Raw genomic sequence first — 17,196 nt, 5'->3', positions numbered from 1 at the left:
CTCTTTTCTATTGGCACAGCCTGCCAATGATAATTCTTCTATGTATTCGACCATATACCATTCCTGGGTAGTTTTTCTATGCTAGTTCACCGATTTCAGATATCGGTCTCTGTTAATAATTCGTATCTAATTCGCAACATGATCGTCAATAGCATTTTCATACTTATAAATCTGTGTGTTCTTACATTTTGCATCGTTCTATAATGGAAGAAAAGACAGTTGCACGGTGATATTAATTTGTTAATCATTTTTAAGGGATTAATAATCTTTACCAAACTAATACGTTGCATAGTAATTTTTAAGAACACATTTCGTAATATCGAAAAGGTTCATAGGTCCAAGTGGAAAATATTAGCCTATGATTTTCTTTCAGTAATTTTTTGATGCATGCATACGTGGTTGCGATTTTATCGATGTTCGATGGCCACAGAGAGTATATTTCACGGGAAATAATTCTAATACCTAATTCGTATTCATTGGCACGCACAAATTGAGCTGTATTGTCGCTAAACCTGTGGGAAACCGCTACAAAACTCACCCCATACGATTTTTTCTAACTGTACCATAGTTGCTGATTTTTTTAGGGTGCTTTTATAAGTTTGATGGGAATTTATCGATAGACGTATGAACCTTCAATAGCCATAAATTACGCGAAACTCGAATATAATTTATATTTTTTCATTTTTCATCTTCGTTGTGTACGGGTACCTATATAAAATGTTACGTGCAATAAACTTTCCTAGAAACGAATTCATCGTGTGTAAAGATACGTATCGACGTTATTTATTCATATTTTGCCACACTTCTTTGTTGGAACAGTATCATAGACCATACGCGGCCGCAATAATGGATTAACGAAGAATGAAAAAAAAATTACCCCTCAAACTTTACGAATAAGGCACGCGACTGCATTCAAGGGTGACGCACGTGTCGCTTATACGCCTTTTATTTTCAGATTAAGGTGCCGATACAGTTAAAAAGCGGGATCCTAATAGTGGCGTTAAAAGATATACGCTTTTAAATCACTCTCATAACATTGTTTCTGTATTTAACAAAGTTCAGATATGTTTAAATCACGATTAACATTTCATTTCCTCTTCTTTTTACATTTTGCGTATATGAAAGTTCAGAAATTGCAGAAGCAAGTTGCAATGAGTTCTTTGTTCTGTCGTTTAATTCAACAACAATGAAGAAAGAAGAGTTTTGTATGAAATCGTTCTTTCGTTATCGGTGCGTCATGTGCATAGAGACTTGTGACTAAATCTGTCTCCACCTTCTTCCTGTTTCATCCCATTAACATCTGTTTCGAAGATGTCTCATGCTTCTCATACAATTAAATGATAAATAACATCGACTCGTGCCTTATCTAATCGCCAACATTATCAAACGCATACTGAACTTCATTTTCTCCTCGAATCACTCAAACACGCTGTAAAGCTTAAAAATACTATCGTTCTTTTTCAATAGCGTTAAGATACGTAAAATAATGATACATTATTCTTTCGTCACTTCGTGTTTCAGTTCATTTAATAAACATTCGTCTAATGAATCAATTCTATTAAATTATACAATTATCTGACATTCTTGACACAATAACGTAATGGCTGGACTGCGGATATTCATGTACTTTGTATATTTACTCTATTATAACGAATATTGTACTTTTTATATGCGTACTATGCATTTTTGCATCTTTAAATTTCCTTTAAATGCATCAGAATTCGCATGTTCATCCACCATCTAACAATGACTATCTCTATTCAATAATTTATTATATAGTCGTTTCGTTGCAAACAACTGTTTTCCATAATCATATTGACAATAAGTCTAAGCGAAATTACAGTTAGCTCCCACGCAGATAGGACGGTAATAGCGCTCGAATGATCACGATTGCAGATTTAATCATTTAATCGGGATCGCACGATGACACCCTCCGGATTCGTCCTGTTGGAAAATCTGTAGCACCCTCCGGAGGTGTCACAATAAAACAGTTCGTGACTGGTGGCCACTTGACAACGGCTAGGGCTTCTCAACCCCTAATGTGTATTAAACAACGCTCCCTTTTTTTTTTTACACCTCCCTGTCCCCCGTTGACTTTGTGGGGCTCGGCTAATAAGAATCTAATTGTTTGGGAACTTGGGAGGTAGAAACTTTTCAAAGTAAAGATATTGTTAGGAAGGAAGGTGTAAGTGTCCGAAAAATGAAATTTTCCGATAGTAAACTTCATTTATTCAAGTAGAAGTAAAAACAAATTTTTTTAGAATATTTAAGGATTTTATATTTTTGGATATTAAATTATACAAAATTTTCAATGTAAGTAAGTTAAAAATTGTAGCTCACTCACATGCGTTTTAACTAATTTTGCTATGTTTTCCAGCTTTTAATTGTTTTATATAATATTTGGTTTTGATATCAAGAATTAAATATCAATATCTTTTTTACTCACTCACTATTGTTTAACTGTGTGCTGTTAGTTTCATACTAAATTGTTATTATCAGGATTCATCTGCTCGTACAGAGAAAAGCATACACGCTTTGTACGAAAACGAATTGCTAGTAACGGTTCGGGTAACGGACTATTCGGATATCAAAATAATTGGATGATATGTACGAGAATATAGAAGGCTCTTAAATATTACGCGTAAGATATTTAAATACTCGTAACCCATAATTTATATAATTTCAAAAATTGTATACGATTACACAATTTTCCATATGTAAAATAAGAGATATAATAAGTAATACTTATAATAATACATAAACAAAGAAATGATTATATCTTGCGCTATTTAAAATTAAGTTATAAATCCTTTATCGCGTTGAATTGTATTTATATTATCATGATTGTATTTAGAGAAATATTTAGAGAAATATTTAGAATACTTGTTACTGTAATATTTTTCACACTGGACTAGGAGTAATCGATATTTTTTATTTTCATCGTATTCGTCTGATACCTAGGGATCTAACAACGACCTAAGGGTGTTTGGAGGGATACGCATGGAACAGTATGGGACGGTCCAGAGAGGAGCTCCACCCATGAAGCCTGCGCTCCGCCTTCCTAAAATTCATTTTCTCGGGGGTTGTACTGCACTTTCTGTTAGTTAATTCTGCCCGTCTGGACTCGTCAGTCGGTTTAGCATCAGCTACGACAGTAACCTTGCAAAATTTGTCGACAAAGTGTCCACGACTCGTCATAATCCGTTTTATAAAGAGAAAGTTCTATCAACATTTTACAAAACTAGTCGTCTACATGAAAATAAATGAAGTTAGATTTTAAACTTTAGACATGGTAAGGTTTACTGTGGTGTAAAAATTATTAATATCTCGTGTTAATAATTTTCAACTTTTATCAAGAGTGTAGTGTTATCGAGTTAAAAAGTTCACGTGTAAGTGTTACAATCACGCAGGACATCGTACAAACTATTCAATAGTCAACATATATATATATTCTTTTTCGATTGTGATTTAACATCGATCTAGTAGATCTTCGCTTACACGAGCTCCACTTATTGCAACAAAATTGTAGTTAGTGTCTGATCAAACGAACACCTGTCGGTTGAACATGAACTTCTATTTATTGGGCTCCTATCGGTTATACAAAATATCTATCCTCGATGAGTTAATATAAACAAAGTTCTGTGTACTCGAAAGTTTCTAAATTCTATGGATATTTCCCGATACTTTTGCACATAAATGTATCTTCGTGTTCGAAGACCTATGGAAACTGCCCGTAAAAAATGACTGAATAATTATTTCTTCCTCACGGAATAAATAAACTCTTTGATTCGTGCAACAGAATAACTCATCCATGCACGGACGTAGATCTATTGAATGTCAGGGACGAAAGCGCGGAGGGAGATCGCGATAGGAGTATCCTGTTGGCGCCTATATAGTCTAATTTCGTGAGCGATAATTCATTCAGATTTCCCGCGACTTTTGTCATCTATCGTTTGTTCTAGTCAGGCGACTAGAAAAGCCTCGAAAAAACATTAAAAGGTCAAAGCAATCCACCTGAACGTTTAATAGAAGCCACCGTATGATCGTTGGAAGGTGTAGCGTTAAAACTTGCAACGAATGATTCGAGTGAAGTCGAGACGTCTAATTAATAAATTGCAGTCGATGCTGACGTACAATGGCTGCGCTGGAGGAACGGTGGACACGGAGAACGGTTCTCCAGCGGAGTCAATATTGTCCGGCGAAGGAGAACTCGCGGAGGAAGTCGGCGATTCTTCTGGCACGTCGAGAGACACGGAGGAGGAAGCGACGCTCTCGGATGAATTTTATTCCCATGACACCGATGAGGAAGAGGACCAAGGCAAGAAAAGGCGAGATCGCAACAATTCCGTGAGCAGAAATTCTAATTGATCTTAATTGCAAATTACGCTGACAAATCGCTCGATAGTTTAACTCATTAAACTATGGGCCAACGTTGTGATAACGTAGTTTCTCTTTCAATCAGTTTACTGTATCAAAGACTGCTTTTCATCATTGTGGCGTTCCAAGGATTTATTTAATATTTTTTTCCTCGTTATCTTCTCTACCCAAAGATTCTACGTAACTTTATGAAATTTAAAGAAATTGGAGTGTTCATAAAATTATGGTAATTTATATACTGTTTAGTCTTTAATAGCTTAATCGCCGATATAAACGCGTGACAGTAGAATTTTTATAAATAGATTGCGGATTGTTTATGCATTTATGGAAAATTTATAGACACAAAAATTGACAGATGCATATAATATGCAAAAACATATAAAATATTCAAAGTATAATACTTGTTATTATATTGAGTGACATAAATCTCTGTGTAGATTTCATTTATTTATTGAAATTCTAGTAAAAATATGAATTTATATAAATACTCATAATCTATTTATAAATGTATACGATTGAAAAATTGCGTTCCGATGATCCTTAAAATTCCTAATAATTTCATAGCTAGACGGCATTTCGTCTTCAGGCAGTGGTCACCTCGGTTCACCAACTTCTCGTGTAGGGACTTTGGGAGTTCGAAAGTTATTTACAAACAGCCGTGAACGTTGGAGACAGCAGAATGTTAGTGGAGCCTTTGCCGAGCTTCGAAAATTGGTGCCTACTCATCCACCGGATAAGAAACTATCTAAGAATGAGATCTTGCGAATGGCGATTCGGTAAATTTTAACAATAAATAATTTATATCGCTGATTGTTGGACTGTGAGTGCACAATTATATATGTACATATCCTTTTATACTATTTTACAGTATCACATATGAACAATGAAACTTATTCTTTGTTTATAGCGACTTAACAGTCTAACAAATTAATTGTCAAAGATAGTGCAAGCACAAGCATAAATTGTGTTATTTTTTGTGTTCGAAGTGAGAGATTTCGAAAATTGCTCGCTATTATAGACCTATGTGCTTCAATCTGATATTCTACGTTCTATGTGCTACATAAATAGTAACATACATTTTTCATAAATAGTAACAATATTTACTATTATAATAATATCAACAATATTTACTCCATGATCTAAAACTCCATATTTTCTAGGTACATACGACTGCTAAGCAACGTTCTGGAATGGCAAAAGGCGCAAGAACGAAACGAAGTGACGCAACACGAGGTCCGGATCAAATGCGAGCCTAATCTTGCCACTCACAATTCAACGGGCTATCTCGTAAAATCCTCGACATCATACTTGAAGCAGGAGAAGCATACAAGCGAGAACCACGCGTACAGAACGAGCTTCAGTAGCCAAAAACAACTACAGCATTCGATATCTCACGTAGTGTGTGATAAGAACGGAAACAATTTGTTAATGATCGCGCCTTCTGGTCACAGTATAACAAATGCTGCGTGCAAAAGAAGCATGACACCGTCAACGGTCGTTGCACAAAATCCTCTTCCGCCAACTGTGTTGACCAACGGAAGTTTGACGCGATCTTTGTCTGGTTCGCGATCTTCTACCTTTCCAAAGTCGCCTCAAATAAACGCTCAGGTCGTAACTAGCTCGAGTAGTCTAACAAATTGTTCGCCGAGTGTTTCTGTAACGAGTAGCGCGTCCACTATTACTGCAAGTGCGGTAAATTCCGGCCAGAAGAGGCCAAAAATCGAGAAAGAGGATGAGGAACAGTTATCCGGACAAAGCAGAGATTGTAAACCTCTGACGTCCTCCGTGCACGGGATACCCACAAGGAAGAGGGTAAAGATGTTCGTTAAAGACTCCAGTGCAGGATTTCGTAGCGATTTTCGAAATATCGAGCGTAAATAAGATGGAAGATCGTATGAACTTTTGAAAATAACTTTCTTTCATCAATTGAAACTGTTCTTGCAGGAGTAATCGATCGATATGTTTGAAATCCCGTAATTTTAAGAGATAACTTCGATTTCGATAAATTAGACCTAATTTACTCGTTCGTTTATGGTTTAATTTACGGGTTTGTTATTCGGGATAGGATCGTAAGTTACAAAATTGTAAGTTCGTTTTTTAAGTGCAATCTAGTCTAGAATAAGTTGTTTTGATAGTACCGTGAGTTTAAGATACAAAGGATCGTGATGTTTCTTTGTGTAAAATCAAGATGATTGAGATGTCATCTTTTTTTTTTTTAAAGAATATTTTATTAGTTAAATCGTATTACATATTACTTGTACGGCATTAGGTACACTTTTCTTTTACGTTTTGCATTCTGTCGCGATCGTACATGAAGTAATGCAATGTTTTTCAACGTCGTACAATAATTATTGAAAATCAGTTTCATTTGAAACTTCATAAAGCATATCGATTCCTTTCAAAATCATGATTGAATAGCTGCATACCGTTCGACGATATCGTCATAAATTATACTCTTACAAGAATCCTCCATATATAAAACACCATTTCCGGCGTACGGCACACATATTCAAACATTTGACACCGAATTGTGGCAAAAGGGAGAATTTCAGGTGCTGGTGAACTTCCAACGACTACGTGTGTAACATTTGACTAGAACAACTGTCTTACTAACGATCACGGGCTGACGAAATAAATTATTGAACGTAAATTTATCAAACTCACGTATCTTTTTATATCTCGTCTACCTTTGATCAACTCTCTCACAACATTTTTTATATCTATAACTCCCCACAAATAATCAGTTCTGTCGAAGAGAATTCACCGAGGAATCGATTTTTTCAAAAACGTCCTCGATACATCGACGAAGTTTCTACTTATTCATCGTGTTAATCAAAAATAACCATTTTTCCACCCATCTTACGTCAGGTACACTTTATATCTCGTACTGTCCCTCTTCTGGCGTTCGGAGGTCTGTTTGAGACGAGCAGCTGCGTAACGATCGTCGTTCCATTCTATCGGCGGAACAGGCGTCGCTGGTCTCTCTTCCGTTTGACTGAAAGCTCTTCGTGGCGGAAGTTCCACCATTTGTCTGCTGCTCTTGCAGTCTACGCTTGCTCTTTTAGCCGAATAGTTGGCCACGCTAACGTAACTCGCGTCGCTTGGGCGGGACTCTTTTTTCGTAGGAGTTATAGGAGATACTTCAGCATAACTTCCCCTGGATTTGGTACTAGCATCCGAAGGTCTCTTCTTCTCGGCTTGAAATCGACTTCTTGGTGAATCTTCCGAGCGTGTCGATCTCACCGATCGAATCGAACCTTCAGCACGCGTCAGTCGAATCGAATCTGTCCGCGTCGAGCGCACCGAGCTTCCTGTATTTGATCGGGTGGATGCACGACGAGCTTTTTCGTCGTAGTCATCGGAGTAGGTTCGCCTTTCCTTGATCTTTGGCTTCGCCAAACCTAGATCTTCGCTGTATCGGAGTCTCTCGTTAAACTTTCTTAAACGTTCCTCGTACTCGCTGTTGTAAATGTCGGAGGAAGTACTTGGATGTGGTCCATCTTTCTTTGGAGTCCTTGGTCGTTTGGATTCTTGGTGGTAAGACTGTACCTTCGTATCCTTCAGCTGCGACATTTTCAATAAGAATGCAATAAGAATGTATAGGACTGGAATGTGTTCTATAGTTTATGCTTACCTTGATCACGTTCATTCTGTCATTGAACTCCAAATCTTGGCTATTTCTACGAGCCGATAGATTAGTCCTTTCCTCTTCGCTGCTGCTTTTACTTATCCACGTATTCCCACATCGAGCATTTATCGCCCTTTTCGGCCACTCGTTTTCTGTTTTGAAGTCGTAAAGATCTCGCATGCGTTGGGTAAGCCTTTTCGATTGTTCATTGGCGTCAGGGGAACGCTTTGTCGTTGGCGAATTTGGATTCGAGTCCGATTTATCTGCAATTAATTATGTTAATTTCCCATATTTGGAACAATGTAAATTTTTCCGTATCTTTTCTAACAAGAACAGCTTCAGACTTCTCTCCCCCCCCCCAATTTCAATAAAATTTGGTGCGGTGGTGGGTCTATACGTAAAATAAACATAACTGTAATTTCAGATGCAGGTGGCTAATCGATTATAAGTAAACTACATTTAGAGTTTACAAAAATCACACATTGCCAAATGTTTAAGTATTGGAGCGAATTATTCAATGATGACTAAAGCTTGACGACGCTTAGATATAAGATATATAAGACTTTGAACTTTTTCCTGGGGTCGTATCCAATTGAGAGAACATCCTTTCCAGAACAATTTGAGTCTGAAGTTCCTCTTGCAAGAATCGTACTTATATTGATTACCTTGTCTTGGACTAGACTCGGCACTGGTCTTCGACGCCATTGGCGCGAATTTTCGCAGCGGCTCCCACTTGGGCGATTCGCTTTTAACACTTTTAAGCTGTGATCCATCAGTCGCGTGACACGCTTCCGTCGCGGAAGGCTTTCTTTCCGTGTTCATTCGCGGTATTGGACAAGGGGATGGATTCTTGACGAACGTCATCCATCTGGTCGCGGCGTTTTTCGTGATTTCGCAGCTGTTGCTGATCCTTGCGAACGGGGATGCATCGTAGCGGAACCTTGAGGTGTTAATTTGCGGTAGCCACCTAAAGGTATTTGGTATCAGAAATCCAGTGTGTCGAGACTCGATACATTTTGTTTAAGCGCCAGAAATGGTCAGTTAATCAAACGTTTTGTTTTTTATCTTATTCCTCTTACATATTATACGTATGCATTATATTTACCGAATAAACGAGAGCTGCATTATCATTATTATTTTTTGTTCTTTTTGGTGTTGTGCCATATACATTTCTATCCACACAACGACCGACATTAAATTATTACTATTCTATGTACATATAATTTTCATGACAATATAGTTAACCTCTAGTGATTAATACAATTAGTGCAACACCTCGGTATTTATCACGAGTGTACGCGGCTTTAATCGATTCGTTCACGGCATTGGTTTCTTTTTGACTAGGAAAATGTGCTCTGTCAACCTCGTCGCGATCGTTCTGGGGTCGCTGCATTCCGTATGCCTTCGTTCTTCGACTAGTTTCTCTTTCTTTAAGTGGCTGACGTCCGTGCTATGACTTCTGCCGGCCGTCTGTCTGTACGAGGCTGGCGAGGACGTATCGTTTTTCTTTCCTTCGGCTTCCTTCGTCGTTTCTTCTTCTTTCGTAGGAGACAATTTCTTTGGTGTACCCATGTCCGTTGTGCTATCCGCTATGGATTCCTCGGTTTCGCTCGACACCGAACGTCGTTTCTCTTCGTCTCTTAACGACTGTTGCGCTTTCTTCAACGCTGGTTGGATTCGCGTGATATTTTTCGGTAGTGGGACCCATTTGGAAGGATCGAGCTTGCTCGTATCCGGTATCTCTGTGTGCCTTCTCTCCTCGACTCGTCTTTCTGTATATTTCTTCAAGCAATCGACATCTGCGCTACGACTTCTTTGACTACGTGGAGATCGTGATGGTCTTCGCTGACCGGTGCCCAATGGGCCAGCCCTTTCCTGGATTTAGAAGTTGTAAATCCTCGTTATTGTTATACTCCTTTACCGATCATCGATGATTATCGACCAATTACGATTAACATGAAAGATAATTCACCTAAGCAAGGTGTAGCTTCGCGTAATCCGATATGTGCAAAATACCATGCTGCGCAGATGCAATGTGCAAGCTGGCTCCACATGCTCGAGGATTTATTCTGAAAGTATGCAATTCTGCGATCTGAGTACTACACGCTGCCGCTGAATCTCCACTCGATGTCAAATGCCCGCTCCAGAATTCGTTTCCTACGAGTTAAGCGATTGATTTTAGCAACCACTCTGCGTAATTAGATTTAACGATAATTTTAATGGAAAACACGCTTAAAATTACGAAGCTGTTATTATTATTATTATTATTATTAATGACAAACATGATTTTAATTAATGGAAATTTTTCGACAACCTGGCAACGCGTTTCCATCCCACGCGTACGTCACTACGAGAAGTTTATTCGCGTCCGAGGCTCTGAACAGTTTGCTATGAGGTTCCCTGAGAGCGAAGTGAATTCTTATATCTGGAAAATGATATATCCTTTGTACTATTTGTTTCTGCTAAATAATCGAGAATTGAGATTGGTAGCAAACCTCCGAGATAATCTCCGTTTCCAGCATCGCCGCACTTCCGCTGTTGGAAATATGCGAACATTATATCGGATACGTATCTCAGTTTCTTGTTCATTTTCCTAAGGGCGATCTCGAACGTCTTTAAAAAATATACTTCTTGCTCTTGAGTAAGTCTCCATACCCCTGAAAATATTTTTCCTTATTACGGAAATGTATAACGCTTATAAAGTTATGACGTTGAATTACAAATATTCCACGAAGTTAAATAACTTTGAATTTGAATTTTGAAGTTTTTCTTACTAACCGAGGCCAAAGCCGACAACGTGTAAGAAAGCAGTCGTGTTTTGTTTCTCCGCTCGTGTATTTGCTTCGAGAAGTATGATTTCTACGGTGAGCAGTGTCCTTTTCATGTAATTCTCGATGTCGAAGACTGTTTGACTTATCAACGAGAGATATCTTCTGTTTTCTTTTGATTTAATTCGTTTCAGCGTCTCCTCGTACAGCGGATGGTATTCCTCGCCATAAAATTTGGCCCACAAAACTCGCAGCCCACGTATCTCTTCCGAGCTTCCAGCTGTTTGCGGCCCGTATCTGTTATACAGATATCACCAAGTATTCACAATTCTTTATTAAATGCTATGTAAATAATTTTCATTTTAAATATAGAATAAGCATTTGTCATAACGTAATGGAACAGCGTTTTTTAAACTACAATTTTGTTAGTTATTTTTGCAGAATTCTGTTGCCGCGCACAAGATGATTTTTTACAATCTTTTGGAAAAACTTTTTCGCACGACGAAAAACAAATAACTATTAGTACTCGATCAATTTAATTAAGGATATGCTATAACTTTTATCAAATGTCTGTAACACTCAAATAGACAAGACTCGTTAAACATCAACGTGAGAAAGAAATTATTTACAAAAGGAACGTTAAAAACGAACACATTAAAATCAAGATGACAGATTAGCTATTTGTGCATTCTGCATGATAAAGTTTACAACTCACCCATTCTCGACAGTGTTTTGCAGAGGAGTAATAAGGATGTCCTGGTATTCCATAAAGCGTGGGCGTTCAAATCTGCAAACAATCAGCAGAAAGCGTAAATAATATGAGCTTGTACAAATATGTAAGTATATTTTTACATATTTAGCTTTATTAACGATGAGCGTTAAATAAACATAGAAAACCTTGTTCCCACGACACCTATAATGACTCCTCTCTGCTGTACAGAGTCTGGATCGGTACTCACGACGCCTCTGTTCTCGCGCGAGCCGTCGTTTATGAATTCTGTGTGGGAAGACATCGCCATCATCGCAGACAATTTGATCTCATCGTATGACAAACATTTCGTTAACACCTATTAGTAACAAAATTTCAATGGGTATGGTTATTTCCAAAATAATAGCTATTTTTAATGAAATTCTTGTATTCAATGAAACTAAAAGATGTTTAGGTAATCTTCTAAAAAATTACCATGTTCAAGCAAGACAGATAACTAACCAGTGGTTCTTTCTCGTGATCTGTGCCAACATTTTCCCATCCGTCCACGCCTGTCTTACCGTCGATTAATTTCCATCGATCATCAGATCCATAGAAGTGTACGGCTCGCTTTTCTAGCAAACGGTGAATGAATTGTACCAAGCCCATATCTTTATACATGGCTCTCTCGATTGCACTACCATACAGCCGTTTATGCTTCAACCATCGAGCTAACAATGGTAACATTGCTTCGTGTATCACAGGATAAACCGAATTCGCGTTCATCTGCAATTGAATCTGCTTCGTAAAATCTTACACATAATGGAAGTAATAATTTAGACCGCGGATGTTTATGCAAATTTAAATTTTTATGAACGCAAGCATAAGCAGAGATTTGTTTCGTCTACTAAATACTATAACGTTATTAAAATTACTATAATTTGGACTTTATATATTTTTGCATACTATGTGCATTCTTTGCATTTTCCATAAATCTCTAATCTTCCATGAATGCATAAACATCCGTAGTTTAGTAATAAGAATTGAAAAGAAACAAATATGATATTACGACAGTGTTATAAAATAACTGATAGTTTGTAAGAAATTTTAATAGTCCAACCTCAAGGGTGCTTGTGCTAATTCCCCTGTCTCTCAGCGTGGAACATCTTACGGTGTTAATAGGAAAGTTTATAGGAAACGCCTCGCTTCGCTCAATGATTTGCGGCAGAGTGGTGGGTGTGGATGTCGATACATCGATGCATCTTCTGAGTAATTCCTTGGTGTCATCGTCGAATGGAACGCCATCCGGGGCGCCAAGCGTGTTCTCCCACGATATTTCCGGTGGTTCCTTCAACAACACCTGTTGACGAGTATCTTCCATCTGTCGTTGATTCTGTAAAATTATGTAAAATCAAAAAATCAAACGGCTTCGAAAATATTTACGCGATGATGATTTATGCCGAGTGAAATTCTCGTTCGGATCGATAAATCACGGTTCTGAAACCTGACGAGCGTGGTCGACTTAAAAAAAGAACGGCTCGAGTATAATTAAACCTTTGTACGTTGATCGACCGAATCCCTTGACCAGAAGCGTGTCATCCTTAACTTTTCCCTTACAATCGGGAAGACACGACATTTTTGTAATTTCTTTTCTTTTTTTTTTTCTTTAACTATATTTCAAATAAGTTTCTTCTGGAGCGTTACAAGTTGCGCGGAATAATAGAGACACGCAAGGTTCCTAAGAAAATTTGCAAAACCAAAGTCGCGTTCTATTAATACGCGCGCTGATTAGAGCAAGGACGCGATCTCTTTGATACTTGAGCATGAAATCCGTTAAGTAGCGGAAAATGTAACCGTTCACCCTAGCGAGTTACGCTGAACGAGCTCCGAGCCCCCGACAGCCCCGCAACGCGAAGTAAACTTCATTTTTCTGTTTACCGATTCTGCCACCTGAGCGACAGGGGTGAGCAAGAATTAAGGCTAGCCCGCGGCCATGGAAAAATCGACACAGCACCGATTTTTTTTTATTTTCTGGTAAACAAGCGATTTCTTCTTGTTCTGTTACTCGTTCGAACTTCTGCCAGTTGCGGCCTGTCTTTGATGAATTCCAATGAAACGCTGTTGTTCTCATTGTTCTTTTTATCTCTGAATTCAATCAATTTCCAATATACATCGTTTCCCCTTGTATTTATTATCTAGAGAGAATAAGAAAGGTATTTCCGTCAATGGAAAGATATTTTTAACAATTATTTAGAAGAATTTCAAGAATCGAGAAAATAGTTTGTTTAAAAATAGGAACGAGCGATTTATTAAGATTTTCGTTAATTGCAAATGAAACGAACTTTGCAAATACAATAGTACACGCTACGCGTCACTATGTAAATAAAGCCACAAGATTGGATTCAAACAAGCAAATCGCACGTACGTGATGAATGCTGGAGTCAGCGAGACGTAATATTGGTAGATTTGCTATAATTGCGCATTTGCCGCTGTTATACACTCTTCTAATGATTCGATTACAATGATTGACAATGATTGTTTATTTTAATTTTGCTATCCTATTGATTCTTAAACACAATGGCTTAAAAAATATTATTTTTGAAAATAAAGTATATTACAAAAGATGATAAGATAAGATACGATAACATAAGACGTAATACTTCTTTAATACCATATTTCACTAATTCCTTCTAAAACAAAAGAAAAAATCTATTATTAACAATAATTCATCATCTCCATAAGAAAAATATTTCCTTCCAATAATAACTTCTTCAAACGAATAAAGTGCGCACAATGAAGCGCGTATAAACGAAATAGAGCACACGATTCAATATGTATAACAATACACCATGTTTCTCTTCTATATGTTTATTCGATGCTATTTGAATTTCCTGATAAGTATACAGTGTGTCACGGTCTAACTCGTGCACCCTTAGAAATATAAGAATAACGTTTTTAAAATCGAATTAGACGACTTGACTTTTTTGAGAAGTTAATAGAATTAGTTTACTAAATGACGTGTCAAAAAAATGTTGAAAAACTTGCAGTTGGTTAAAATCGCGAAAGAAATAATGAAGGTCACCTTTTACAACTTTTCTATCGGGGCCTATAATGGAGATTTAAAGAACACGTTTATGTTAGTTATACATATCTGCGCTAAAAATATCAAACTCGCTTGATGGGGAAACAGGCATCGAAAGGTGTAAGCATATTTAAATTTATTACGGTTAGCTATAGGCGGGAAATCGTGAAAAATTGCGATTCTCATTTTTAATCGTTTGTAGCTCATAACGACGTTAACCGATTTTGATGAAATTTTTAAAGCTTTTCACACGTCACCTAGCAAACTGATCTTTTTAACTTTTCAAATAAAAAAAAAAAAAAAAAAAAGAAAAGGAGGAAAGAAAGAAAAATCAAGTCTTTGAAAGTTATTCAGTTGTACGATTGGAAAAGTTGTACGATTGGAAAAGTTGTACGATTTTGGCTGTGACTCACTGTATACATATATATTATCCTGTATAGAATACTTATGTATACTCAATCGATCGCGTTAATTTACGGGCGGGAATAACAAAACTCACCTGACGTACGCAACAGGCGAACAGTGACATACCGCTTGCTTTAAAGCGTTTCTCAGAAGATAAACGTGTACGGTGTTTACTAATAACAATGTGCTTAGAACGCAATACAGCTGTTTCATTCACGAAATTTCCCTCGAAATTGACGGAATGCCGTTGGCTGAGTTTCGCGATCAATCGAGTGATGCGTCCGGACGAGACGAGACGCAAAACGAAACTTGTGCATGAGGTACAAAGTAATAAAGTACACATGCGTGTCTGATAGCTCGTACTTGCGCACATTTTCTCGTGGTAGACCTTATGTATGGTTACCGGGAAATTTAAGTAAATTGATTTATAGACCATATCTTTCATTGTTTGATCGATTTATCAAATTCGATAGTATAATGGATGCTTTTTGGATATTGTAATGGTAAAGTTGGTCTTTGAAATTGTTCGTGATGGGAACTGATATCGAAGAATGGATAAGTATGTTCTTATTGTCATGGAATTTAAATAGTACGCATGGAATTTGAATGATCATTATGTTGGAAGATGTTAATGAAGGTACAATCGGTCGAGTATTCCGTGAGAAAAACCTGTACTTTAAGGAAGATGATTGCTAAACTAACGTGTTCCAGTGGCGGATTCAGAGAGCGGGAGGGCAGCTATAGAAACAATTGCCTTATTTTAGAGATACTAGAACATAAATTACAAGCAAATTTTAAATTTTGTAAAAGAAGGTTCAATAATAATACTTATGTACTTCTACGCATTTTGACTCCTTTCACCAGAAAAGGCTCCTGGTCCACCATTGACGTGTTGCAGTATAAGTCGATACTGCTCACTACATTGATAGGTTTAAATGTTTACAATGAAAAGAATTATCTCATACAAAATATTTTAATGATAATATAACCACCTGTCATAAAAATATTTGTTATGAAATTAATTTATCTAGTAAAACAAAATATGAAATATGGAAAAATTAAATGTAATAATAATATTTTTATAAAATATTATTAATTATTAGGCAATATTTTTATAAAAAAAATATGCTGTAGTATAGCTTTATTAAAAAAAGTAACGAAAATGTATATTATCTTGTTGATTATATACAATATATAATACTATAAATACTTTATAACATAATATCTGTAAAAGAGATGGCACAATAAAGAATTTAAACTTTATTTATTATAAACTGACAATTTAAATTAAACACGTTTTGCGCGGTATACACGAGTTCCATCTAACGACTATCGTTGTAATTACAATGATACCGACAGCTCTTTCGGTATAATTTCTCACTAATTGTCACATAGTTTAAGAATCCTAAGTGCTTATGTAATGAAATTTATCACTGAATCTGGTCCACTACCGAAGACGTTAAACACTCCTTCTTTCTCTAAAATTTTCGAGACACGTTTGACTTTAAAACCGGTTTTACGATTTACATTCTGGTATATCGGCGAAAGCAAAGTATGTTCTCACATTGAGGATATACGTTCATAGACAATTGGTCCCTTTGATGCCGCCATTCTCTTATTTTAAAAAATATCTTACATTAACCTTTTTTTACGTACTTCTGCAGGAGTTTGCTTTTTCTGTGTTATTGTATTAATATATATATTGTAGAATATATGTTGTATTAATATTACACAAACACTGGGAGAGTGGAAAAAACGTAAACACCGTTTTACTAATACGTAATTAAACGCAATATTAGCACGATTACTATAAGGCACCGACTGTGCTACAGGTTGCTACAGGCGTCGCGCAATCGGTACCGTTTACTGAGCGTTAACTTTAGACGGCGCTAGTATGTGCAGTTTATTACATGGATGCGGATTTATAGTAATCGTTAGGAATGAAAGAGTTAAAAAGAATTTTAAAAAAAGTCGTGGATCTTAAATAAATCATAGATTTATGTATGCTACTATAACGTAATGAAAATTTGTTTGCAATTGATTTTTCAGATATATTCCGAATCCTGTGCAGGAGGTCGGCTGCAGTCAATTCGCATGGTATGGCAGAAATTCGGTGTTGACACGGTTATCGAGTGAGGGATGGTAGGAAGGTATGCAATGGACGTATAAGCGTAAGCGAGCGTCAAACATCATTAGAACGAGGAAAAGAGAGGGAACGAGAAAAACGAGGAGGAACGTCGATAAAACT

At 36.9% G+C, this 17,196-nt stretch overlaps 3 protein-coding genes across 10 annotated transcripts; 1 reads left to right on the top strand and 2 right to left on the bottom strand.

Annotated features, from left to right (window-relative positions):
• Window positions 1–2,958: 2,958 nt before the first annotated feature.
• Window positions 2,959–7,036, top strand: Hlh3b (Helix loop helix protein 3B). 4 transcript variants are annotated; one of them, XM_072012691.1, is made up of 4 exons: window positions 2,959–3,082; window positions 4,120–4,347; window positions 4,942–5,153; window positions 5,538–7,036. In XM_072012691.1, the coding sequence occupies exons 2-4, from the start codon at window positions 4,123–4,125 to the stop codon at window positions 6,256–6,258; spliced, it is 1,158 nt and encodes a 385-aa protein (XP_071868792.1). In that variant the 5' UTR covers window positions 2,959–3,082; window positions 4,120–4,122; the 3' UTR covers window positions 6,259–7,036. The 4 variants fall into 4 exon arrangements, with proteins under 4 accessions (XP_071868792.1, XP_071868790.1, XP_071868791.1 ...); XM_072012689.1 differs by lacking the exon at window positions 2,959–3,082 and adding an exon at window positions 3,105–3,292; XM_072012690.1 differs by lacking the exon at window positions 2,959–3,082 and adding an exon at window positions 3,105–3,389.
• Window positions 6,583–9,963, bottom strand: LOC139992318 (uncharacterized). Its single transcript, XM_072013056.1, has 5 exons — window positions 9,955–9,963; window positions 9,369–9,880; window positions 8,671–8,972; window positions 8,012–8,268; window positions 6,583–7,941 (listed from the first exon to the last, which is right to left on the bottom strand). Exons 1-5 carry the CDS (start codon window positions 9,961–9,963, stop codon window positions 7,237–7,239), a joined length of 1,785 nt encoding a protein of 594 aa, XP_071869157.1. The 3' UTR covers window positions 6,583–7,236.
• LOC139992116 (ADP-ribosylarginine hydrolase CG3568) lies at window positions 9,677–16,739 on the bottom strand. Of its 5 annotated transcripts, XM_072012677.1 has the most exons (12): window positions 15,043–15,721; window positions 13,887–14,151; window positions 13,400–13,656; window positions 12,582–12,854; window positions 11,984–12,247; window positions 11,671–11,840; window positions 11,489–11,560; window positions 10,784–11,070; window positions 10,501–10,662; window positions 10,320–10,430; window positions 9,978–10,162; window positions 9,677–9,880 (listed from the first exon to the last, which is right to left on the bottom strand). In XM_072012677.1, the coding sequence occupies exons 4-11, from the start codon at window positions 12,840–12,842 to the stop codon at window positions 9,978–9,980; spliced, it is 1,512 nt and encodes a 503-aa protein (XP_071868778.1). In that variant the 5' UTR covers window positions 12,843–12,854; window positions 13,400–13,656; window positions 13,887–14,151; window positions 15,043–15,721; the 3' UTR covers window positions 9,677–9,880. The 5 variants fall into 5 exon arrangements, with proteins under 5 accessions (XP_071868778.1, XP_071868780.1, XP_071868779.1 ...); XM_072012679.1 differs by lacking the exon at window positions 13,400–13,656 and having other exon boundaries at window positions 15,043–15,723; XM_072012678.1 differs by lacking the exon at window positions 13,887–14,151.
• Between the last annotated feature and the right edge of the window lie 457 nt (window positions 16,740–17,196).

Source organism: Bombus fervidus, chromosome 11 (genome assembly GCF_041682495.2).
Source record: "Bombus fervidus isolate BK054 chromosome 11, iyBomFerv1, whole genome shotgun sequence".
Taxonomy (NCBI): Eukaryota; Metazoa; Arthropoda; class Insecta; order Hymenoptera; family Apidae; genus Bombus; species Bombus fervidus.
The sequence above is the reverse complement of the archived record's forward strand: the minus strand, read 5'-3'. Positions and strand labels throughout refer to the sequence as shown.

Bases quoted from the DNA above. Each gene is read 5' to 3' on its own strand.
- Hlh3b (XM_072012688.1), top strand. From the start codon at position 4,078: ATGATTCGAGTGAAGTCGAGACGTCTAATTAATAAATTGCAGTCGATG. The intron at 4,348-4,941 runs GTGAGCAGAAAT...ATAATTTCATAG, and splicing joins GGCGAGATCGCAACAATTCC to CTAGACGGCATTTCGTCTTC. The intron at 5,154-5,537 runs GTAAATTTTAAC...CATATTTTCTAG, and splicing joins ATCTTGCGAATGGCGATTCG to GTACATACGACTGCTAAGCA.
- LOC139992318 (XM_072013056.1), bottom strand. The intron at 8,973-9,368 runs GTTGACAGAGCA...AAATACCTTTAG, and splicing joins CCCAGAACGATCGCGACGAG to GTGGCTACCGCAAATTAACA. The intron at 8,269-8,670 runs GTAATCAATATA...AATTAATTGCAG, and splicing joins CGAGTCTAGTCCAAGACAAG to ATAAATCGGACTCGAATCCA.
- LOC139992116 (XM_072012676.1), bottom strand. From the start codon at position 15,393: ATGAAAGATATGGTCTATAAATCAATTTACTTAAATTTCCCGGTAACC. The intron at 11,071-11,488 runs GTGAGTTGTAAA...TCTGTATAACAG, and splicing joins CAAAACACTGTCGAGAATGG to ATACGGGCCGCAAACAGCTG. The intron at 10,663-10,783 runs GTTAGTAAGAAA...AAATATTTTCAG, and splicing joins CGTTGTCGGCTTTGGCCTCG to GGGTATGGAGACTTACTCAA.